Source organism: Budorcas taxicolor, chromosome 5, assembly GCF_023091745.1.
Source record: "Budorcas taxicolor isolate Tak-1 chromosome 5, Takin1.1, whole genome shotgun sequence".
In the NCBI taxonomy this organism is placed as follows: Eukaryota; Metazoa; Chordata; class Mammalia; order Artiodactyla; family Bovidae; genus Budorcas; species Budorcas taxicolor.
Window position 1 is genome coordinate 13,079,491 of NC_068914.1, and position 22,910 is coordinate 13,102,400.

The window sequence follows — 22,910 nt, forward strand, 5'->3', positions numbered from 1 at the left end:
CCATGGAGTTTTCTAGGCAAGAATACTGGAGTGAGTAGCCATTCCCTTCTCCAGGGGATCTGCTTGACCCAGGGGTCAAACCTGGGTCTCCTGCATTGCAGGCGGATTCTTTATCATCTGAGACACCAAGGAAGCCTTGGACCCATGTAAGCTCTCAGCATCCTTTGCTCCGAGATTGAATGGCTCATAAAATGGTAGGAAGTTGAAATAGTAGAGAACTGGGAACCTTGAAAACTCTTATTTTGACAGTGTTTTCCTAAGCCTCTTAATCTGTCGCTTTTGGTCACATCTATCCCAGAATCTTGTTTTCCCCAAATTTAAGTAGATCAAAATGACCTTTTTAGGATTGATACAGCTCAGTAGTATGAGTCCCTCCACTGTGTCAATCAACTGTTCTCAGCCCATGAAGAAGACATGACGTTGTGAGGTTTCATGCTTTTTCTTTCATTAATTTATAATTTTGGTAATTTTTTCCTCCTTGCATAAATAAAACATATTTACTTTACAAAATTTAGCAACTATGTATAAACAAAGAGAAAACAAATATACATTGCTTATAATTTTAGCATTCGGACATAAGAAAGTTAATGTTAGTCTTGTTTCTGCAGATATAAATATTTTACTCCTCTAAAATGGATCACACATAATAGTATGTACCTGTTTTTCTTCCCCCATACAATTTTATCATGACCATTTTTTCCATGCATAAAGTGATTTTCTGCATTATTTTTAGTGGATGCATACTTGACATCAATTTCCTAAAACTGGATATTCATGCTGTTTTCATTATAACATTGTTACTTAATAACTACAAATGAAGAACATAACCAAATCTTTAATACGAAGAAATATTGGCTCTACATATCTTTTTAGAAATGAAATTTTTTAAGCCAAAGGGTATGTCAGATTTTAAGTCATTTGATCTGTACAGCCCAAGTATGTCTTATTTTTAAGTTGTAAGTTGAATTTGGAGGAGGTAAAAAGTGATTGAGAAGTTGTGGAAAATTCATCAAGACACCATGAACTTTTGTGCAAATGAAGATGTTAGACCAGGTGGATATTAAGTTTCTTTCCAAATCTGTGGTCTTAATTGTGCTTGAGTTGTAGCTAGTTTCCTCTCCTTCCTCCCTCCCTTCTTCATTCCTTCTCTCCTTTTCTCCCTTCCTTTCTACACCAGCCCCTCTGAAAGACAGGTATTAAGAACAGTAAGCTCTTTAAGTTTAAGGAAAGAGACTGCTTAGAGAGACAACTCTTGCAAACATATTTGTTTCAGTGCATGAGACCTAAGTGCTGATTATATCTTATGAAACTTCATGGGCAAATAGCTATGGAGAACTTTGGCTGGTTGATTGGTTGGTTGGTTCAGTTTCCTTTGGTTTAATTTAGACCCAAACAGAAACTCCAAAAAAGATTAAGTACCTTGTGCAGCTTCCCAAGGCTTTCATTAATTACAGTCTCTAGAAAAGGGTATTGTTAAAAATATCAATGTTGCCGATTATAAATAAAGAAATGGAGAGGGAAGTATTGACCCAGGTCTCATCCCTGGTCACTGGAAGTGAACAAGAAAGCTTCAGTGAAGATACAGTCACTTGTTTCAATAGAAACTCAGACATTCATGCACCATTTTACCAAGAAAAAAATAGAGATTTTTCTCAGTTACTGTACTGTTTTGGCATTTTTGTTACAAGTAGTGGAAACCCACCCCCAAAGGCTTAAATAAAAAGAAAGTCTTATAACTGGGGTGCCTCTGACTTTGGGCACATTTGAGCCCAGGAGCCTATGTCAGAGCTCTGTCTCACTTTCTTTACCCCTGCTTGCCTTTGACCCCTGGTGAGCTAAATGGTCACCAACAGCCTCATACTTTTTATCCTTCTTTAACATCTTTTCCATCAGGTCTTGAGGAGAAAACAGTTTGGCCCCAGCTTGGACACTAGCCATATGTCCAGGATGATGGGGTCGATCCTGCTGGCCCTGGAAGTCAGACTGCCTGGCTTCCTGTTGCCACTGTTGTAGACAGGGTGGGAACAGAGTTTCCACACACACACCCCATCACCACCACCACACACATACCAAACACTGTGGAATGGGTTTCTCATGTAGTTAGTTAGTTAGTTCAGTTGCTCAGTCATGTCTGACTCTTTGCGACCCCCTGAATCACAGCACACCAGGCCTCCCTGTCCATCACCAACTCCTGGAGTTCACTCAAACTCATGTCCATTGAGTCAGTGATGCCATCCAGCCATCTCATCCTCTGTTTTCCCCTTCTCCTCCTGCCCCCAATCCCTCCCAGCATCAGAGTCTTTTCCAATGAGTCAACTCTTCGCATGAGGTGGCCAAAGTATTGGAGTTTCAGCCTCAGCATCAGTCCTTCCAATGAACAGCCAGGACTGATCTCCTTTAGGATGGACTGGTTGGATCTCCTTGCAGTCCAAGGGACTCTCAAGAGTCTTCTCCAACACCACAGTTCAAAAGCGTGAATTCTTCAGTGCTCAGCTTTCTTCACAGTCCAACTCTCACATCCATACCTGACCATTGGAAAAACCATAGCCTTGACTAGACAGATCTTTGTTGGCAAAGTACTATCTCTGCTTTTCAAATGCTGTCTAGGTTGGTCATAACTTTCCTTCAGACAAGGTTTAAAGGGAGCAAGTAACAACAAAATCAGCTATTCTGGCTCTGCCACCAACTGGTCCGTGACCTTGGACTTAGTAACTTCTCTGCTCTGAGCTTTAGTGTTCTTCATCTGTAAAGAAGAAGTAATGATTAGAGGGTTTCCAAAGTTCTTCCGTCTCTAACAGAGTGATTGGCAAAGAGGCAAAAAGAGACCCAACTGGTGTAGCTTCCTCAGAGCTCTCTATTAATATAATTTATAAAACTTTGACTTTAGGCTCTAGGTAGGGAAGAATTATCAGCTCCAAGCTCATGAGTTTCTTGGAATAAAGCAAAAATAACACAGTTCAAACTAGCAAGGGTGTTCTCATCCCCTTTCTTCCCCAGCATTGACTTCCAGTAACCTGTCGGGGGCCAGCACCATCTTCTGCTTCTAAGTGGAGAGTGGTCAGAGTAGCCTTTGACCAGTGTCAGGAGAAGTTGCTGTCTTGTCAAATACTCATTGTTTATTGAGTCCACACTGGTCAGCTCCTGGCTGTCATGACTCAGGGCTCCAACTTTGTGGAAAACCACTGAAACGACTATGAAAAAATATTACAAGGTTCAGCTGGGGTTTTCCCTTGGCCAGATTTCTCTTGCAGACTTTTCTAAAAAAAAAAAAAATCTATTTCCTAATCAGCCTATGCATGTGGACTTTTCCCCCCACAAGTTAAAAAGCAATCATGCTTCTATATATGGAATTTTCTTTACTTCAGCTGCTGAAGAATTTGTTGGAATACATACTGCAAAAATGACTGCTGTGGCTATTACTGTACTTGCTCAGGGGAGCTATTCAGATGCCTCATTTATTGGAGCTTAATAGATTAAAAGTCCAAATTGAGTCTCATGATATAAGCCTAATCAAGTTCTAATCTGCATAATTTTCCCATAAGCAGCAATGGGAAATTTGGATAATTTATGTTTCAGTGGTTGCCAATCATGTGTTAAATAGCATTGTTGCATTTACTTATCAAAATATTTTTATTGATCTTCACTTCATCTGACATTTGGCTTTGGGTTTTTTTTTCCCCCTGGCATTAACAGGAAATTTAATTCATCTCCTAGATGATGTAATATGAGATGTTTCTCTTGATTTTAACATGTCTTTATAGATCATTTTTAATGGTGATCTTTCCCTTTTACAACTTCATATTGAATACCTGTCTCAGCAAACCTAGATGACTCTGCCTAATTTATTTCCCTAGTTTAACGTAGCATATGGATTTCTAACCATCATTTATATGCACACAATAAAAGATAATTTGCCCCACCATTTGAACCAATTCCTTTATGTTAAATCTATGGGGGCGGGGGAGGCACTTACCTTCCTTTCTCCATCTATTTTAGGGGAGGTGATTTATAAGAATTTCCATCTCCCTCTCTCCCTGGAAAAGCTCGGGGATTTAACCAGGGAAGATTTAGAAAGTACTTTGTGTTTTCCCCCACGGAAAAGTACTGTAATAAAGCATTTATTATATGTACTGAGTTGTGCATGCTACCATACCAAAGCAAGTTAAGCATAACTGCAGTGGGTCCCAGCTGTTATCTGCTATTGTTTAAAAGTGAAAACAATAAAAGAGTAAGACTGGCTTAGGCCTCCAACTTGCCTGCCAAGCTCGGCACGTGAGAAAGAGAGACCATCACAGAAACAGAGGCCATCACACACGGAGGGAAGGCAGCCTGGAACAGGCTAATCCTTGGTCTCTGAAGTCAGACTGTCTGGCTATAGCCCCCTAGATGTGCCACTTACCAGCTGAGATGCTGAAGGAAGTTATCTGACTTCCTCTGAATTTTATTTTCCTCATATGCGAAATAGTAGTATTAGCAGTTCCTGTACTGATAGGGTTGCTGCTGCTGCTGCTGCTGCTAAGTGACTTCAGTTGTGTCCGACTCTGTGCGACCCCATAGATGGCAGCCCACTAGGCTCCTCTGTCCCAGGGATTCTCCAGGCAAGAACACTGGAGTGGGTTGCTATTTCCTTCTCTAATGCATGAAAGTGAAAAGTGAAAGTGAAGTTGCTCAGTTGTGCCCGACTCTTAGCGACCCCCTGGACTGCAGCCTACCAGGCTCCTCCGTCCATGGGATTTTCCAGGCAAGAGTACTGGAGTGGGGTGCCATTGCCTTCTCCTTATAGGTTTGTTATGAGGAATAAATGAGGTGGCCTGTGAAAAAACCCCTTAGCTCAGCTTTGGTATGTAATAAGAAAGAATATGCCAGGGCCTCCACTAGAGGAGGCCCTGGAGTCCATTTACCTAGGTGCAGATTCTATCTGCTTAGGCCTAGATGTCGGAGAAGGTGATGGCAGCCCACTCCAGTGCTCTGGTCTGGAGACTCCCAGGGACAGGGGAGCCTGGTGGGCTGCTGTCTATGGGGTCGCTAAGAGTCGGACACGACTGAGCGGCTTCACTTCACGTTCATGCATTGGAGAAGGAAATGGCAGCCCACTCCAGTGCTCTGGCCTGGAGAATCCCAGGGACGGGGGAGCCTGGTGGGCTACCGTCTATGGGGTCGCTAAAAGTTGGACACGACTGAGTGGCTTCACTTTTACTTTGCACTTTCATGCATTGGAGAAGGCGATGGCAGCCCACTCCAGTGCTCTTGCCTGGAGAATCCCAGGGACGGGGGAGCCTGGTGGGCTGCTGTCTGTGGGGTCGCACAGAGTCGGACACGACTGAAGTGACTTAGCAGCAGCAGAAGCGACTTAGCAGCAGCAGCAGCAGGCCTAGATGTATCCTCTGGGGCAATTTGCTTAACTCATTGTTCTTCAATCTCCTCATCTGTAATACAGCACTATCTACATAGGATGGTGGTAAGAACTAAAGTTAAAACAAGAGCAGGTTTTGGTACATGGTATTTCAGTCGCTTAGTCATGTCTGACTCTTACGACGCCATGGACTGTAGCCTGCCAGGCTCCTCTGTCCATGGGATTCTCCAGGCAAGAATACTGGAATGGGTTGCCATTTCCTTCTCCAGGGGATCTTCCTGACCCAGAGATCGAACCCAAGTCTCCTGCATTGCTGGCACTCTTTACTGACTGAGCTACATTTTATAATCCCAATCTGTAGGGATAGGATGTTGCTGAGACTGAAAGTTAAAACACGAGCAGGTTTTGGTACATACTGAACACTCAGTAAGTATTGGACTTTACTATTTTTTTCTTAAGGTTCTCTTTAAGCCTGCCTTCTTCATTCCCAGTTATCTTAGTCTAGATCTAGAACATTCTTATCTTTGCTTTGAGTTCTATAAGGAACATGACATTGGTCTTTCTCATTTTTGAATGTACTCACAACTTCATTACCCTGGAACCCTTTTCTAGCCATTCCCTCTGGTAGATCTTATCTGAGTCAGAGCCTGTGATTGCTTGTAACCACGGATTCTCCTTGGATGCTGCGTCTGTATGCATACATACAGCAGGTACCCAAAACAGTTACTTTAAAAAATGAAACCTTAATAATCTTGCTATTACCGAGTCTCTTCTCTTTGAACCTTTTGGGCATAGGCCAAGTGTTTGTATTAAATTCTTTCACGTGAAGCCATCCAAACAGAAATGCCCTTGTCATATTTAACTAGAGGTCAATTAATCTTCCAGTAACTTCGCTGATACAGACCAAGTGCTGCTCACCAATGAATAACCAGTCATAAAAAGAACATCAAGTACTACAGATTTTGTTGAGCTGAACCCAGCAGTGGTGTATGTGATTGAGAACACAAATGTTAGAAAAGAATGTAGAGAGTAGTGAAAACCATTTCAAAAGCCCAAGAAGCAAAATAGGAAAGTTCATGTCCTTAAATAAATAGAGGAAGTAGAAATTAAGTCTAGAAAACAAAAGACTCCAGAGACCTTGCAGTTGCTATAATGAATTAAGAAGCTTTCTTTCGTGAGACTGGACACCAGTCTTTCAACATACTAAAAAAATCTTAGCCATCTGATATCCAAAATACTCCTTCCTTAAATATTTTAGGCCATATTTTTAATCACTGAATTGATCTGATTATTTCTACTAAAATATGTTCACACTACTAATGCCTTCCCATTAATTTTTTTAGGATTTTCCTCAATGTGAAAATTCTTTTTTAAAAATCTCTACCAAAAGCTACCTCAGTTCTTTATCCATAGGGAAGGGGGAAGCTGCTACAGATATTTACTGTGTACTTGGTAAAATACTAACATTGGTAGTCAACATTTTAAAGTTTTTGGTTCATACCAGACATTGTACTAGATGTTTTGAACATACTATTTCATCTTATTCTCACAACTGCCCTGTATAAGAGGTAATTCAAATTTAGACAAAGATACAGAGGTTTGGAGAGTCTGTGCTATGTTTGTGGTTATATTTCTTATCAGTAGATGAGCCAGAATTTAAACCTAAGACTCCAGTGCACATGCTTTTACCTAGTCCACTCCATTCCTTCTTTGTGGGCCAGGCAGTCGTAGACAGTCTGGGATGCTTAAATATATAGAAAATTCAGGCTTTAACCTAAAGTTCTTCGACAGCATATGGAGGAAGCATGCTTGGCAGAGGGCAGTTTTGGGCCCATTTCTGCCTGATGTCAAAGGGATAGCACAAGTAATGTAAGCCCATCATATCTGCTCCTGAAGATTGAAATGGGGCAGGGCTTTCAATGTAAGGAGATTAGGTAGTCTTTAAAGTTATCTTTGGCCCAGAACCTGCCTCTCATGTCCACACTCAACAGAGAGAAACAGAAACACATCTAAAGAACCAGGAGGCCGTCTTGGTAAGAGTATGGGCTATGGCTGTGGTTACTTAACTTGAATCTTTTCCTGATTGAGAGCTTTATCATTCTATCCATCCAGTGCGAACATTCCTCATCATCTCTTCTGGCAAAATGAGTGCGTTTCTAAAATTAACTTCCTGAGTGTTAGTTCCACTAACAGAAGGAGCGTTTCCCAGTTTCACTATCCTCTAGGTGTGGATCAGGGTCCCTGGAGGACACTCCATGTGCAAGGACTTTCACGTGCAGGACCAGAGAACCGCTTTATGTAGAGGGCCTTAAAGTTCAGCCAAAGGTGTTATCCACTGCAGCGAACAAGGGGATGAGGGGCAAGACAATCAGAGAACTGGATACAATTTAGACTTGCCCCTTGATCAATAGCTGCTGGGTAGCTGCCAACAAATGATACCAAAGGCCAAATTCACTCATCCCTTAGGAAGCAAAGTGCCTGATTTTCTATTCTTTTCAAGGTCACTTCAGGAATCTGGGTCAATCCTGCCATTTCAAGCCACAATTTTCCTGTATTAGAATCTGTAATAAAGAAACAATGCTAATACTTTCTGTTCCTCTTCAACACAACTCTCCAGGAAGGGTTAAAAAAATTAAGTAAAATCTATTTCTTTTGTCTTTGCCTCTTGCTTGTAAAAACGTGTGGCTCTAAAAGTAGCAAACAATAAGTGACATTACCATTGCTGAAGTTTTCTTTCCAACAAAAGCACCTAGTTCTTGGGGTCACGTGTAGGAGAGAAAAAGACCTTTAATGGAGAGATGTCTTTGGACGTCCACCATAGTTTGTCAGCTGCAGATGCTAATGGAACCAGGCTTGGTGACTGAAGGGGAAAATGGAATATGAAAGCAAAATGAAAGGAGCCTAAGAGGCAAGCATGTCATTTCTAAATGAAGGTTTCATGCAAAGGAATTGAGTCTTTTCACAGCTGAAAATGGAATCTTTAAATAAGATAAAATAAAAGGATGCTTTGGTTTGTTGCAGGTTCTGTAATGAAATACAGTTTTCCTAATACCGTGTGACCTGCATTTCTCCCTGTTTTATGGGTGCTATTCCTTGATGTACAAACCCGTATTTTCTCAAGTCAGCATTTGATGATGGATGTCAAAATACAGGCCATGTATTATGCATATAGCATTACCGATTTAAGGTGTTTACTTGTCAAGTTGAAGAAATTCAAAAACGTCACATCCACTGAATCTGCACAGCTGTCACTTGCAGTTTTTCATGCTTTTGAATGAAACTTCTGATGAAAACAGTTTGGTTTTCCCCTTCACTATTCTAGGGGAAGAAAACAGGTAGCATTTCAATCGCATGCTCTTGGTTATGTGGATGGCTGAGAACACACACTTTCCAAAGCTTAGAAAGACAGACCCTATATTGTCATTCACAATTACTTACCTGTGCACAGTGTATCAATATAAAGAATAAAATTACGTGCAATCAGGGAGTGAATGGTAAGTGGAACTTTTTCTTTCTTTCTGAAAGTACGGCACCCAGTTGGATGATATTTATATACAGGAGAGCAGAAAATAGTAAAACTCTTTTATATTTTTCTGGCATCTCAGGCAAGATGCACTTCCAAAACAACAGGCAATTACATGCACTTGTCGTTTCATTTCTGGTAGATACAGATTTACACATGTCTTAATGCCAAAATCAACCCAATCTTGTCACATTCCTGAGTAAGTAAGGAACCGGGTCACATCATCTTTGAAATTTTGTTCTTGGAAAATTAGCAAGTGACTTGGTAATTCCCTAATCCGTTGATAAGCCCAGGTAGCCATCCACCAAAGGCAGAGAAGATAAAGTGAATGAGCGACTGAACTGAACTGACCTGAACTGAACTTCTGTCGGCCTGTTCTAGAAGGTGGAGGAGGAAGTTGGGCATGGTGGCCAGCATAGTGTTGGTGGTGCCACTTGCCACAGGCTTCACTTGGTAAAATTAATTTTCACCAAATGAGTGTATGAAGAAAATAAACGTCTCATGTCTGTATGGCTACATATATCACTAAAGAGGCAGCCGTTTGGCCTAGCTGGGATGCTTTCCCACCTTCCCTAAATTGAAGATACGGTTGTGCCAAACTCATTCTAATATGTATTGAGATTTCGGTCTGAAACCCAAAAAAGCCAAAACTGCAAAAGTCAGAAACCAAGTAGGCTACTCTTCTGTTTACCGTGCCCACATCTACATTCTACCATGTGAAGTTTGCGTCAGGCACACTGGGAAGCTCAAGGGTCCACTCTAAATAGGTAGCATATGCATCAACCAAGACTATTTCAGTTGCAAGTAAAGTCTTCAGTATGGCTTAAACAGAAGGGGGAAATATATATATATATATATATATAGTATATGTGTGCTCAGATGCTCAGCTGTGCCCAACTCTTTGCAACTGTACCCTGCCAATGAACTCTACCCTGCCAATGAACTCTACCGTGTCAATTCTCCTCTATCCATGGGATTCTCCCAGCAAGAATACTGGAGTAGGTTGCCATTTCCTCCTCCAGGGGGTCATCCTGACCAGGGATCAAACCTGCAGCTCTTGCATTTGCAGGGGAATTCTTTACCACTTGCGCCACGGGAAGTATATGTGTATATATATAAATATCTAATTCATAATACAAAGTACATAAATATACACATATAAAATATCATTGTTTAACTCAGCATTTTAAAAAACTAAGATCACAGCATCTGGTCCCATTGCTTCATGGCAAATAGAAGAGGAAAAAGTGGAAACAGTGACGGAGTTTATTTTCTTGGGATCCAAAATCACTGGACGATGACTGTAGCCATGAGATTAAAAAACACTTGCTTCTTTTAAGGAAAGCTATGACAAACCTATACATATTAAAAACAGAGACATCACTTTTCTGACAAAGGTCTGTATAATCAAAGCTATAGTTTTTTCAGTAGTCATGTATAGATGTTGGAGTATATAGAAGGCTGAATGCCAAACAATTGATGCTTTCAAATTGTAGTGCTGAAGAAGACTCTTGAGAGTCTCTTGGACAACAAGAGATCAAACCAGTCAATCCTAAAGGAAATCACCCCTGAATATTCTTTGGCAGGATTGATGCTAAAGCTGAAGCTCCAATACTTAGGCCACCTGATGTGAAGAGTTGACTCATTGGAAAAGACCCTAATGCTGGGAAAGATTGAAGGCAAAAGGAGAAGGGGGCAGCAGAGGATGAAATGGTTAGATAGCATGACTGACTCAATGGACATGAATGGACGCTCCAGAAGACAGTGGGGGACAGGGAAGCCTGGTGTGCTGCAGTCCATGGGGTCACAAAGAGTCAGACATGACTTAGCGACTGAACAATGACAACAATCTCATTATTATGTATATAATATATATGAAATCTCTTTATATATATTATGCATTTCATATTATAATCTCATTTATAAATGTATAAAATCTCATGTAGTAAAGAAATCCTGAGATTAGTTGGTTTTGGTTCTAGGGCTGGTTAATTCAGGCAGTAAGGAAAACTATTCCTGTCCTTCAAACTTTTTATCTTTGGCTTCAGCCAGCTCATTAAGCTGGATTGTCCTTGGCTAGTTCCCACCCAAGTTACAAGGTGTCTGCTACAGTTCCACTCACTACAGGCACAGAAGCAATGCCCAGTGGGTAAAAGAGAATCTCTTCTCATATGATTCTTTTTAAGGGCAAGGAAAGACTTCCTAAAAGGCCCCAGGCAGAGTTCCTCCCACTTTCTCTTGGGCAGAACCCAGGTTTAAGTCACTCACTGGCAAGAGAATAAATAATCAATTGGTTTAAGATAACAGTCAGGATAGGTTAGGATATGCTGTGGTAACAACAACAGCACAAACTTCAACAAAACAAATCTCAGTGGCTTAAAGCAGCAGAGATTGATTTTTCACTCAGAATGCTTTGTGTGTCTGGGTTATTTTCCAGGGCTGCTGCCCAGCCTTCATCTCCATGGTAACCCATGTTCTCACTGTTGCCACAGCCTGGGGAGAGGGATGGCAAGTCAAATACTTATACCAGGAGTGATGATATGCGTGGTCTGTTTGCTTTTCATGGGCCAGAGCATTTCCTATGTCACACGGTCATGTCTAACTTCTCAGAAGCACAGAGGTGCAATCTGTGTGGAGGGAGCAGAAATCTGTGAGCAAGATCAATAACTGGTGTAGAGACTGGTTTTTAGGGATCTGTCAATGTGGGTTAGAGTTATTTGTAATAGTCTCATACTTTGTTCTTTTGAAAACAACTCATCAGAGTTTATCCTGGGAGTGTTAATTTTTGACCTATAAATAATGCTTTTTTTTTTTTTTTTTTTTTTTTTACTGCGTATATATACTGTACTCTCATTATTTCCAAGTTTTGCACGGTTTTGATTTTTCTCTTTCTTCTCTTTCCTTCCCACTAGGGTTCACACCTCCAGGAATGGATCGATCCTCACCAGATAACAGCCCGGTACATGGGATGTTACGCCAGCCCTCCATCACGACTGGGGTCAACATCCCCATCATCACTGAACTAGGTAGGAGTGAACGTCAGCTTTGGGTGGATTTTTTTGGTCCTCTCTTCCAACCATGCAGGATATGAGGAGTTTGGCCTGTCTCTTAGCTCTCTGTGGTAGGCTCTAATGGTGTATTTTTTGGGGGGGAGTACGAGTATTTTTTAGGGGAACACTGGAGAAGAGTATGAGTACAAATATGGATCGAACCTGGGTCTCCCACCTTACAGGCAGACAGACGCTTTACCATCTGAGCCACAGGGAAGCTTTTTTTTTTTTTTACAAATGTGGCAGATGACCCAAAGGAAAACTGATCCATCTTTCCTCTGAGATGAATAGACAGCTTCCTGCATGCGGATCACTGTTTGCAAAGAGTCATGAGATGACGGGTTGGAGACTGGGACATACATTTGGGGATGGGGAGGAAGGGAGGATAGGTATAGTCCAGGGGTTTTTCCCAGTGATTCTCACTGGAAGCGTCTGTGGAAGTTACCTCCCCTGAGGTACAAAGCCTCAGGTCTAAGCCAATCCCATTTTGAGAACTGCAGAGAAACACTGGCCTGATGTGTGATAATTTTACATTTAATCTATTCTAGTTAAACTCTTCAGCTAAAAGGCATTTTCAGTGACTGGTTCAGAAAAATGACAGGGTTTTGAGGGCCACAGTCATTGACCGGTGGGATCCAGCTTTTAACCTGGCCTTGGCATTTCCTGCGATTATTTGTGAATTTGCAAAACTGCTACAAGGTCTCTTCCCCTGAAGATAAAGACTTAACTACCTATGGTCCTGGGTCCCTTTACTTCAGAATGCTTTCTGTTATTCCCTCACTCTTTTCTCTTTTTGTACTTTCCTCCGCTCCCTTTTCCCAACCCTAAATGCTGTATCCAATTAGCTAAACCTGGCAAGTTGCCTTTGGTATCAGTCAATCAGGAAAAAAACAGTGGGACTCACATTCTAATGATAACCGAACTGGGTAAGAAGCACTGTTTTCTTTCACATCAGTATCTCCTTTTGTTTGTGGTTGGTGTTTCCAACTATCACCAGCTTGTTTTTTATTTCACCGGCTGTAGCAGAACGGCTACCCCATGGCACTGCTTTGAATGTGTTTTATTTGTGGCTCTGGTTGGAATCGACTGTCTTGTTCTGGCCTTTCTTAATGATTTTTTTCCCCACACAGCATCAGTAAACCTTTGATCACACCCATCTGACCTGGCAGTTGTTTCCAAAGCATCTTTGCTCTAATTCATTTCCTTTAGCTTGGGCCTTTTCTTTTTTTTCCCCCTATGTGTCCCCCTGCTCCTCCTCCCACCTTCTCCCTTCTATTCCTCTTCCAACACACTGTCAGTTTGACTGACATGTCTTCACAACTCTCAGAGGAAGTCAAAGGAGAAATATAAAAATTTTAAGATAAGAAACCTAAGACGGTGCCTTCCCTGCAGCTGTTTATTTTCCTTTATTCTGACTTTATTTGCCTTTTTTTCCCCCCTACTTGGCCCTTCTCAGAAGCTCTGGTTTCTGAAGCCATAAAAGCAGTGAGTTCCTAGGGGACCCTTTCTTGCTAACGCCAGGTCTTCAGAAAGGACGCAGAAGATGAGGTTAGCAATCACCAAGGCCCAGCCCTGCACTCTGACCCCCACCCCACTGGCCCAGAGTCCTCTTTGGGAGATTCAGAGAGGACTCATCCAGAAGATAAAGGGCTCTGGTCATGACGGCATTTGTCAAACTTTTCCACAATTCCCTATAACTTGGTTAATAACTCAATGAAAAGCACCCATCAGCAGCAGGTCTCAGAACTAGGGATTGATCTTCTAGATAAAGACAGCAAGTGCTGTTCAGTGGAGGGTGAATTGAGAGGTAGGGAGCACCTGCCTTCAAATGGCTCACAAATGAAACTCACATGCCATTTTCTTGGCCCCAAAATATATTTCAAAATAAGAGAGCAGGCTTTTAACACAGTAATCTTGCTTGCCAGGTGTCTGGAAACAAAGGAATAAATTGTCCACCATTCAGCACTGTATTATTGTCGATGGGGCTATTTTTCAGGACAAATTGACTCAGGTCAAGGAGCAGCACACTATTTTATGCTTCTAACAGTAGGACAGGTGTCTTTTTCAGGTTTAGAGAAGTTGGTTAAAAGCCTAGGGGTGGATTGCTCTTCTCAGAACCTTAGGTAAGAGACCCAGGGAGCTTGTGTGGCCCAGACCTCTAGGTGGAAAATTCATCCAGACATCTCTGTCTCAGAAAAATTCAGCAGTGTTTCAAAATCATCATTGCCAGGAATTTGTTTGGAATTGATGCACTGCCAAATAACTGGAATATCTTGATTTGCGACTAGTAGAAAAGAAAAGGCTTGATACCCCAATCTGTCCAACAATTCAAGTATTCAGTCAGCATAACTGAGTACCCTAAAGGCTTTGTCCCTTACCAGATTTCTTTTATGAACCCAGAGAACCTTCCATGTGTTCACTTCACCTTCACCCTCTGCCTTAAGACCAGTTTTCCTACTGGGCATACCACTTTTGGCAGTTAGACCATCATCCTCTGACCACCTCACCTTCCTTATCCACACAAATATTTACTGTCTACCTACTTATTCTGAGATGTCTTTGCATTGCACCAGGACAGGTTCCAAAACACAAAAGGTGTCAACGTCAAACAAACTCATTAAACTGGGTAGTGTGTTCCAGTCTTTGCGTACTTGAAGAGTCCCAATTGATGTTAGCAGGTCTAAGGATTCTAGAAGGTCCACATGAAGGAAATTTGTTTGAAGCTCTTTAATCCATTTCTCAGTTGAATTTGATTACCAGCTCTTGGGGGTGATTGTTTTCATCTCTTAGCACCCACATAATTATTGTTCTGTGAAATAGGTTTCAGGTAATACTGGCTAGGTAACCCAGAAGGGTGCCTAGGATATTGAACCTGGGCTTGTGCCCTGGAGTTTTTTCCCAAAGATTTGAATCCCTAACTGGCTGACAATCTCACCATCTGTCAGGTCTAGAACCAGACCCTCCCCATCATCTTGAGAAGAGGTAGCCAACAGGTCCTTTAGGGAGGGTCCATGCACATGCCCTCCTCAGCTCTAAGTGTATACCTGTGGCGGATTCATGTTGATGGATGGCAAAACCAATACAATATTGAGTTCACATTTTCCCATTCACAAAGCAGTTTAGTCTTCTAAACTGGACCCACAAAATACTTCTGGCTCCCACGTGACTCTGGTAGGATCCTTGAGCAAGGCCTTCCTTGTGTCTTCTGAGAGGGGCAGAGGGAGGCTGGGAATTTTCATAATTTCATGAGATCACAAGAAAGGCTACTATTTATCAAGATGCTGAACTGGGCTCACCAAGGAGAATCTCATAGGAGCCTCCTAACGGCCTATCAGGAAAGTTGCTAATAGTCCCCCCATTTTACAGAGAAAGAAACAAAGGTGCAGAATGATAAAATGCTTTGCTCAAGAGAATTAGTGACAAAGCCTGAATCAGAGTCCACTTGTTAGATCCTGGAGTTTGCATTTTCACTAGCCTGTAATTTAAGTGCTGCTAAGACAATGGGGAGCCAGACATGATAAACTTTGGAAGAACAGAGAGCAAAAATTTTTCCCCATTAGGATCTTTCTCCAGGGAGACAGGATGTTGTCATTTAAAAATAATTCCATGCCCAGCCTTTTATCCTATTATCATTTATTTTACTTCATACGATAAATAAAAGTTTTTTAAAAAAGAAAAGTTCTCTCAAAAATTCCTTTTGGAAAAAACAAAAATTAAAACAATAACTCTAGAAAAGAGAATCAGCTTTAGAAAGGATTCAGAAAAAGGAAACCTCATCTATTCTTTTCCTAAAAGCATGATAATTATTCCAGAAATCACGAGTGCTCATCTCCTCCCCCACCTCACACCCTCCCCCTCCCCATTACTTGCTCTGCAAAACTGATAATTTCTGAAGCCAAGATGGGAATGGAAATTAATTTGTCATTTAATTTTTAATAAGTTAAAGACATCTTGGTGACACAACCAATCAGTCTGCACGTGCATGCCAGAGGAGGCCTTGAGGAATCCTCAGATGGAAATGAAATACAACAGCAAATGCTGTGTCTGCTTGAGCTGAAGCGCATAAAAGATTGAGCTGTTTAGAAGGGGAAAGGGAGAACGTGGGCGTCCCTGTGCACCTTGGGATGCAGAGCAAGTCTTCGTCAGCCACAGCCTGAGACAGCCAGGGGTACATCCCACCTGGAGTCCCCTTTATACTGAACAGGATCTGTTGGGTGTGGGCCTGGATTCAGGGCTGGACACCAGGCACCACCCAGATCCATGCCTGAGGCATGGTGGTGCCTGAGGGCAGATCCCTTGCTAGTTTCTTTGCTATGCTCCTATCTAAATGGCTTTCTTTTCCTTGTGCCTAACCTTCCCATCCCAGCATGGCTACTCATGGCTCCTCATCTTTGAACGACGTCCATTTCTCAAAGGACTTGGCTACCAAAAAACACTTCAGAGTGTTTTTCAGCATGATCCTAAAGCTATACCAAAGAATTGACCAACACCAGTGTACCCTAGCTCCACCAGCTTGCCATGGAGCATATCCACTTGATGTCTCTGCTCTCCAGGTCTGGGAACCTTGAGCAAGCGCCTCAGAGCAGTCCATTGAGTCCCACCAACCCCTACCCTGAGCTCCATCGACAGCTTCTCCCATGCTTTTCTTTCCTCTCCAGTGACCTCAGTGTTTCTAAACCTCGGACTTTACTGCCCACATGTAGTTTTTCAAGCTAACTCCTACTTCATACTTTTCCTAGTGAACGATACTAATGTTCAGTTTTTGGACCAAGACGATGACGATGACCCCGACACAGAACTGTACCTCACGCAGCCGTTTGCATGTGGGACAGCGTTTGCCGTCAGTGTCCTGGATTCACTCATGAGCGCAGTAAGTGGGGGACACAGGGATGTGGAGATGGGGTGCCTCCAGTGCGTCAGGGGCATGGGCTGGAGCTTGAGCCACACTGGAGAGCAGAACCATCCAAACTCGCCATCTGGTAGGAGATGCTGTTAATCTAACTAGTACACAGATAAACACCTGATTATAAATTCTTGAAAGTGCAAGGAAACTTATGACTAAATACAGGTGAGCACTTGACCCAGTCTCAAAACTAGAGAAAGAATTCTCCAAAGAAAGAGTATCTATTTTATGTCAGGATCTGAACAATGGAGAGGGGAGCTCTTGTGGGGAAGAGTAACCCCCCAAAGAAGGACAGTAAAGGGAAAGACCCGCTAGGGAGAAGGGTACCTGCCAGGCTCAGAGGAGATAGGGAAAGCCTGGGTAGCAGGACCTGAGGGAGCAAAAGTGGGGGAAAGGCAGAGCTGGACCCATAGGACCTCAAAACCCATCTCTCGTTTTTGGTCTTTTTCTTGACAGCAGTGAAGAGGCACTGAAGGGTTTTAAGTTGGCAAGTAATGTGATCAGGTTTATGTTTTGTGGGATTGCCCAGGCAGGTGTGTGGAGGATGGCTTAGGAAGCAAGATGGCCACAGGAAGTCTGAGAAAGGGGCTGTCCTGCCCTGTGGAGTAGGATAGAGACCGCAGAGCTGGGGGGAGGTGGATGCGTCTGAGGGGTGTTTGTCAGCAAAAGCTGTAGGACTTGGGAACAGACTGAATAAAGCAAAAGGCAGAAGAGGACAGAGTGTCAGAGCGTCAAGGGTGACTCCTAGGTCACTGTCAGCCATGGAGATGGAGTCCTGGGAGAGGAGTGGGTGGGAGGCAAGGCCTGGCCGGGCTCTGCCACAGGGCAGGAGTGGACTGGCGGCAGAGAGAGGATGGTGGGCTGGCCGAGGGATCCAGAGCATCTTCAGTTTCCTTTATAACTTGATATGCATCGAACAATCAAGGCATTTGTGTTTTCACTTGTGAGACCAGAATCAAATGACAAAAAGCTCCCATCTTGAGACTTCCCTTGTGGTCCAGTGGCTTCGACTCTGCCCTCCCAATGCTGGGGGGCCTAGGTTCGATTCCTGGTCAAGGAACTAGCTCCCTCATGTCACAACTCAGAGTTCTCATGCAGCAACTAAAGATCCCGCATATCACAATTAAGACCCAGCATATCTAAATTAAAAACAAAAAAAATTAGGTACCATCTTAAAGAAGCTGTCTTAAACTACAAAAGGCAAAGCAGACTAGAACAGGGATTATAAAGTGTTCCCACTGAGTGGCTTTATTTATTATATAGAAAAATCTTCTTTTTGGAATTTTCAACTTCACCATTTGTAAAAATACCGACATAGGCTAGATAATGACTGACCTTTGGAGAATCCACACACATACACAAAAAAGAGTTTTATTGAACTCATTAAAACCGTAAACATAGCCCAGAGAATTTTTATATACATACATTTCTTCAAGAGCTTAAGAAGGCTATTCTCCTGCATGTGTTAAACAACTGATGTGCTAATTATGCATCATTCTCATCTATTCATTAAAGCTAATCCCAGAAGGACCTCTATTTGAGGAAAGAAAAATCATAAAGCTTTTTAAGACTAATTTAAGTTATTCTATATTCCTGGATGTGGTCCAACTACTAGCATATCTTAGTGAAAAATCAGAATTATGCATTTAAAAATAAACATGAAGCAACATTCATCTGAATTAAGGTTGACTGGGCTTCATGCCATCTCACCACTTGCCAAGCCAAAGAGGAGAGAGAGCAAGAGATCCCTAGAGAAGGCCATCTTGGTTTCCCAGGGCTCATGACCTTTCTGATGGTGTGAGGATACTGAGCCTCATCTTTCTACCTGCCAGTGATGTTGGGCCCTGTTTGGGCAAACTCCCCAAGCTGGCCAGCGGGCCTGATGGAAGCAGCAGGATGTGCTCATTACGGTGCCGTATTCTCTGTAATAGGCCACGCAGTCTCCAAATCCAGTTACCAAACAGATTTTGGTAACTCCTCAGAAGTTTCATTTTACTTCTGATCCTAATCAGACAGATTTCAGAAGACTGTTCTCACAAAAAGACAATGAGGTTTCAATAAAAGTGTTAAGCATTTACCAAAAAAAAAAAAGATGATGAAACCATTTATAGTAGATTTTTTTCAGAAATACTTGATCCAAATTTTTTTAAAAATCCAAATTTACAAAATTGCTCCTATAGATCAAACATGCAGGATATTCCAGGTGAGACCGGCTACATAATTTGAAAGGTGACTTTTCCATAAGTTACTAAGAATTTCAAAATGATGACAGCAGGGCACTGAACCAAATGAGGGGCTCTTCTGAGCATGCACTTTGGGCAACAATGCAGGCCACACACCCAGCAAACCAGCCCGGGTGGCAAGGAATGAACGGACTCAAGGGGGCACAGTCAAGGGGGCACATGGGATAGGAGTGGGGGTACACCTAGATTTGAGTTACATGACTCTCTCTACAGCAACACTAGTGAGTCAGTTCTTGGAAACTCAGCTGAGAAATCAAAGTGTGAAATTAAAAAAAAAAATCTGTCTCTAATCTCCTTTGAAATGCAAACTGAAATGTTTGACAGAGCATGGCTAAGGTATGTAGGAATACGACAGCCTGCTAGCAAAGCAGCACTTCTTCTGAATTCCACCCTGGGAAGAAGGGGTGGCAGGAATCTAGTAACGCCATTGTAATGAGCAGCAGCAGCATAATTTATTGAGGGTCCAGAACTGTACAGAGCACTTCATTATTATTACTTTGGACAATATTATTTTAGGTGGTAATGTGAGTCAACCTGGTTTAAGTGTGGAGGCAACACCTATTTAACTGATCCACTGGTGTGACTTCTCAAGTCATAAAACAGAATGCCTGTCCACTTATTCCAGGCTTTGTTTTCCTTGTCTGGGATAAGCAAGTTCCACAGTGAGGTCTCAAATTGGATCTGGTTCAACAGACCCAGTTGGATCTAGACCTGATAACGGATTACTTTTGATTTCTTAGCCTTCCCCCACAATTGTAATTTATGAAAAAACAGGAGATTATCTAGTACCAAGGCAGTAACTGGAATAGAAATTGAGAAAGTGAGAATCCAGACAGCAGGAGCCAGAGGTAAGCTTCCATCTCAGGCACTTGCTCATGAGCAACATCACAACGTCCGTACACACATCTGTTTAGATGTCTTTGATCTCCTTTTTCTAGCACTCCTCTCCAAATTGCCATTTAATCACGTGTCTAAACATTCCCTGAATATTGTCCTTCATAACTCAACTCCTGCTGCTTACTGCTTCATTTGTGAAAAAGAACAATGTTCTGATTCATCACGTGCATTCCCAGAACAGATAGCGATGTTACCAACATATCCTCCTGGCTTTCTCCTGTGAACCCACAGCAGAAACACATGATGAGAGGGAAAAAGTATGCTTATGGATATATGCCTCTGAGAAGAAGATCACAAGAAATGTATTTCTCAGAATCATCCAGTTTGTTGCTCATACATACGTGAAAGATGAAAGGAAGCCTCTTGGTGAAACTGGCACATGGGTTTTTAGATTTCTTTTTCACACAGCCCCCACTTTCCCCTAGTCTTGCCTCAATTTGAGTTACCTACCCTAGAAACAAAAAAATGAGGGTCCCAGGAGCCAGACTGCTTGCATGTGGATCCCAGCACTGCCACTTACTGTTTGTATAGCCTTAACTTCTTTGTGTCTTATTTTTCTCATCTGTAAAATGGGACTGCTAATAGTACCTGCCTCATAGGAGGACTTCCCTTGTGGCTCAGCTGGTAAAAAATCTACCTGCAATGTGGGAGACCTGGGTTCGATCCCTGGGTTGGGAAGATCTCCTGGAGAAGAGAAAGACTACCCACTCCAGTATTCTGGCCTGGAGAATTCCATGGACTGTATGGTCCATGGGGTCACAGTCAGACACAACTGAGCGACTTTCACTCACTCACTCACCTTGTAGGACTGTTGAGATGACTGAATGAGCTAAGGTTGTAAAGTGATTTGTTCATTGTTGTTCAATCGCTCAGTCTTGTCTGACTCTTTGTGACCCCACAGACTGCAGTACATCAGGCTTCCCTGTCCTTCACCATCTGGAGCTGGCTCAAACTCATGTCCATTGAGTTGGTGATGGCATCCAACCATCTCATCCTCTGTTGCCCCCTTTTCCTTTTGCCTTCCATCTTTCCCAACATCAGAGTCTTTTCGAATGAGTCGGCTCTTCACATCAGGTAGCCAAGGTACTGGAGCTTCAGTTTCACCATCAGTCCTTCCAATGAGTATTCAGCACTGATTTCCTTTAGGATTGACTGGTTTGATCTCCTTGGTATCCAAGGGACTCTCAAGAGTCTTCTTCAACACCACAGTTCAAAAGCATCAATTCTTCGGTGCTCAACCTTCCTTATGGTCCAACTCTCAAATCCATACATGCCTACTAGAAAAACTGTATCTTTGACTAGACGGACTTTCGTTGGCAAAGTAATGTCTCTGCTTTTTAATAAGCTGTCTAGGTTTGTCATAGCTTTTCTTCCAAGGAGCAAGTGTCTTTTAATTTCATGGCTGCAATCACTATCTGCAGTGATTTTGGAGCCCCAAAGAATAAAGTCAGCCACTGTTTCCATTGTTTCCCCATCTATTTGCCATGAAGTGATGGAACCAGATACCATGATCTTAGTTTTTTTAATGTTGAATTTTAAGCCAACTTTTTCACTCTCCTCTTTCACCTTCATCAAAAGCCTCTTCAGTTCCTCTTCACTTTCTGCCATAAGGGTGGTGTCATCTGCATATCTGAAGTTATTGAAATTTCTTCTGGCAATCTTGGCTCCAGCTTGTGCTTCATCCAGCCCAGCATTTTGCATCATGTACTCTGCATATAAGTTAAATAAGCAGGGTGACATATAGCCCAGATGTACTCCTTTCCCAGTTTGGAACCAGCCCATTGTTCCATGTCTGGTTCTAACTGTCACTTCTTGACCTGCATACAGGCTTCTCAGGAGACAAGTAAGGTGGTCTGGTATTTCCTTCTCTTGAAGAATTTTCCACAGTTTGTTGTGAGCCACACAGTCAAAGCAATATGGCAAGCTCCATATGCATTTAGTGTTATTAATCAGTACATTTTTGGGCACTTACTAAAGCCTAGGCACTATTGTTCATGCTGAGGATCCAGTATTTTCTGGAAGAAGAAAGATTGTGGTCCTGTGCCCTCTTGGGGTTTGAACTGTCATTCTAATGGGTAGTCACCACCTAGTGCCAGTAGTTGTGTCAGTGGGTACCTGAATTATAGCAGAGAGGGATAACTAGTTTGAAGAACACAAAATAGCTTGAATGGGTGTGGAGAACTACACTGAAAAACCAGAGGAGGACAGCTGAGGGTGAGGATCTGTAGCTTTGTGAGGCAGAGAGCTGACCTCTCTGTTTGCCAGAAATAACTGAACTTATGTTGTTAAGACTGGAGAAGAGGACCTTCTGGAAGAGGGAACCACACGGTTTACTTTGTTAACTGTACTTGCACGAAGGGCTGAACCTTTGAGGTGCGTTATGGAAAAGGCTGAGTTCTCAGGCGGCCCAGTGCCCTGTGATGTTAGTTACATAAACAAATTCCTCCTCTATGCCTTTCCTCCTTGAACGCCATTCCAGAGTCACCATGTAGACTGTTCACAGGGAGGCAGGCAGCCCGTGACCCACCCTGTGGCAGGTGAGCCAGCACCACTGTAGGCATGATGGATGAACTCAGAACACTGCCGTCATAATCAGGCCAGGCAGGGCTGGGATAGGAAAAAAAAAAAAAGATCGAATAGTTCTCATCCCTCATGAAAGAAAAATACCAAAAATAAAAATCTACACCATGAAAACTAGCAAATATAAAAAATGGCAGCTATGACATGGAAAATGACAATTTTAGAGCAATTATAAACGAAAGGCAAAGTGCCATTAAAGTTAAGGCAATGTTATTAAAAGATGTGTTAATTTTCAGTTAAATTTTCTATAAAAGACCAATTAGTTTAAAAGGCTTGACAGCATTAACTGTGAAACATAAGCTCTGGTAATTATAGTTTAAAAAAATAAAAAAGAGAAAGATGCTCCAGCGTGTTGGAGACA

The 22,910-nt window shown here is 42.3% G+C and overlaps 1 protein-coding gene across 3 annotated transcripts in view; it reads left to right on the forward strand.

Moving 5' to 3' along the window:
* The window catches only part of KCNMA1 (potassium calcium-activated channel subfamily M alpha 1), a 763,502-nt gene that overhangs the window by 714,387 nt on the left and 26,205 nt on the right, over positions 1-22,910 (forward strand). For 2 of the 3 annotated variants that reach the window (XM_052640358.1, XM_052640359.1), the window contains exons 24-25: positions 11,789-11,902; positions 16,666-16,796. In XM_052640358.1, the coding sequence (XP_052496318.1) occupies positions 11,789-11,902; positions 16,666-16,796 (245 nt within the window). The remainder of the gene's footprint in view (positions 1-11,788; positions 11,903-16,665; positions 16,797-22,910) is intronic. The other variant, XM_052640360.1, reaches the window with a different exon arrangement.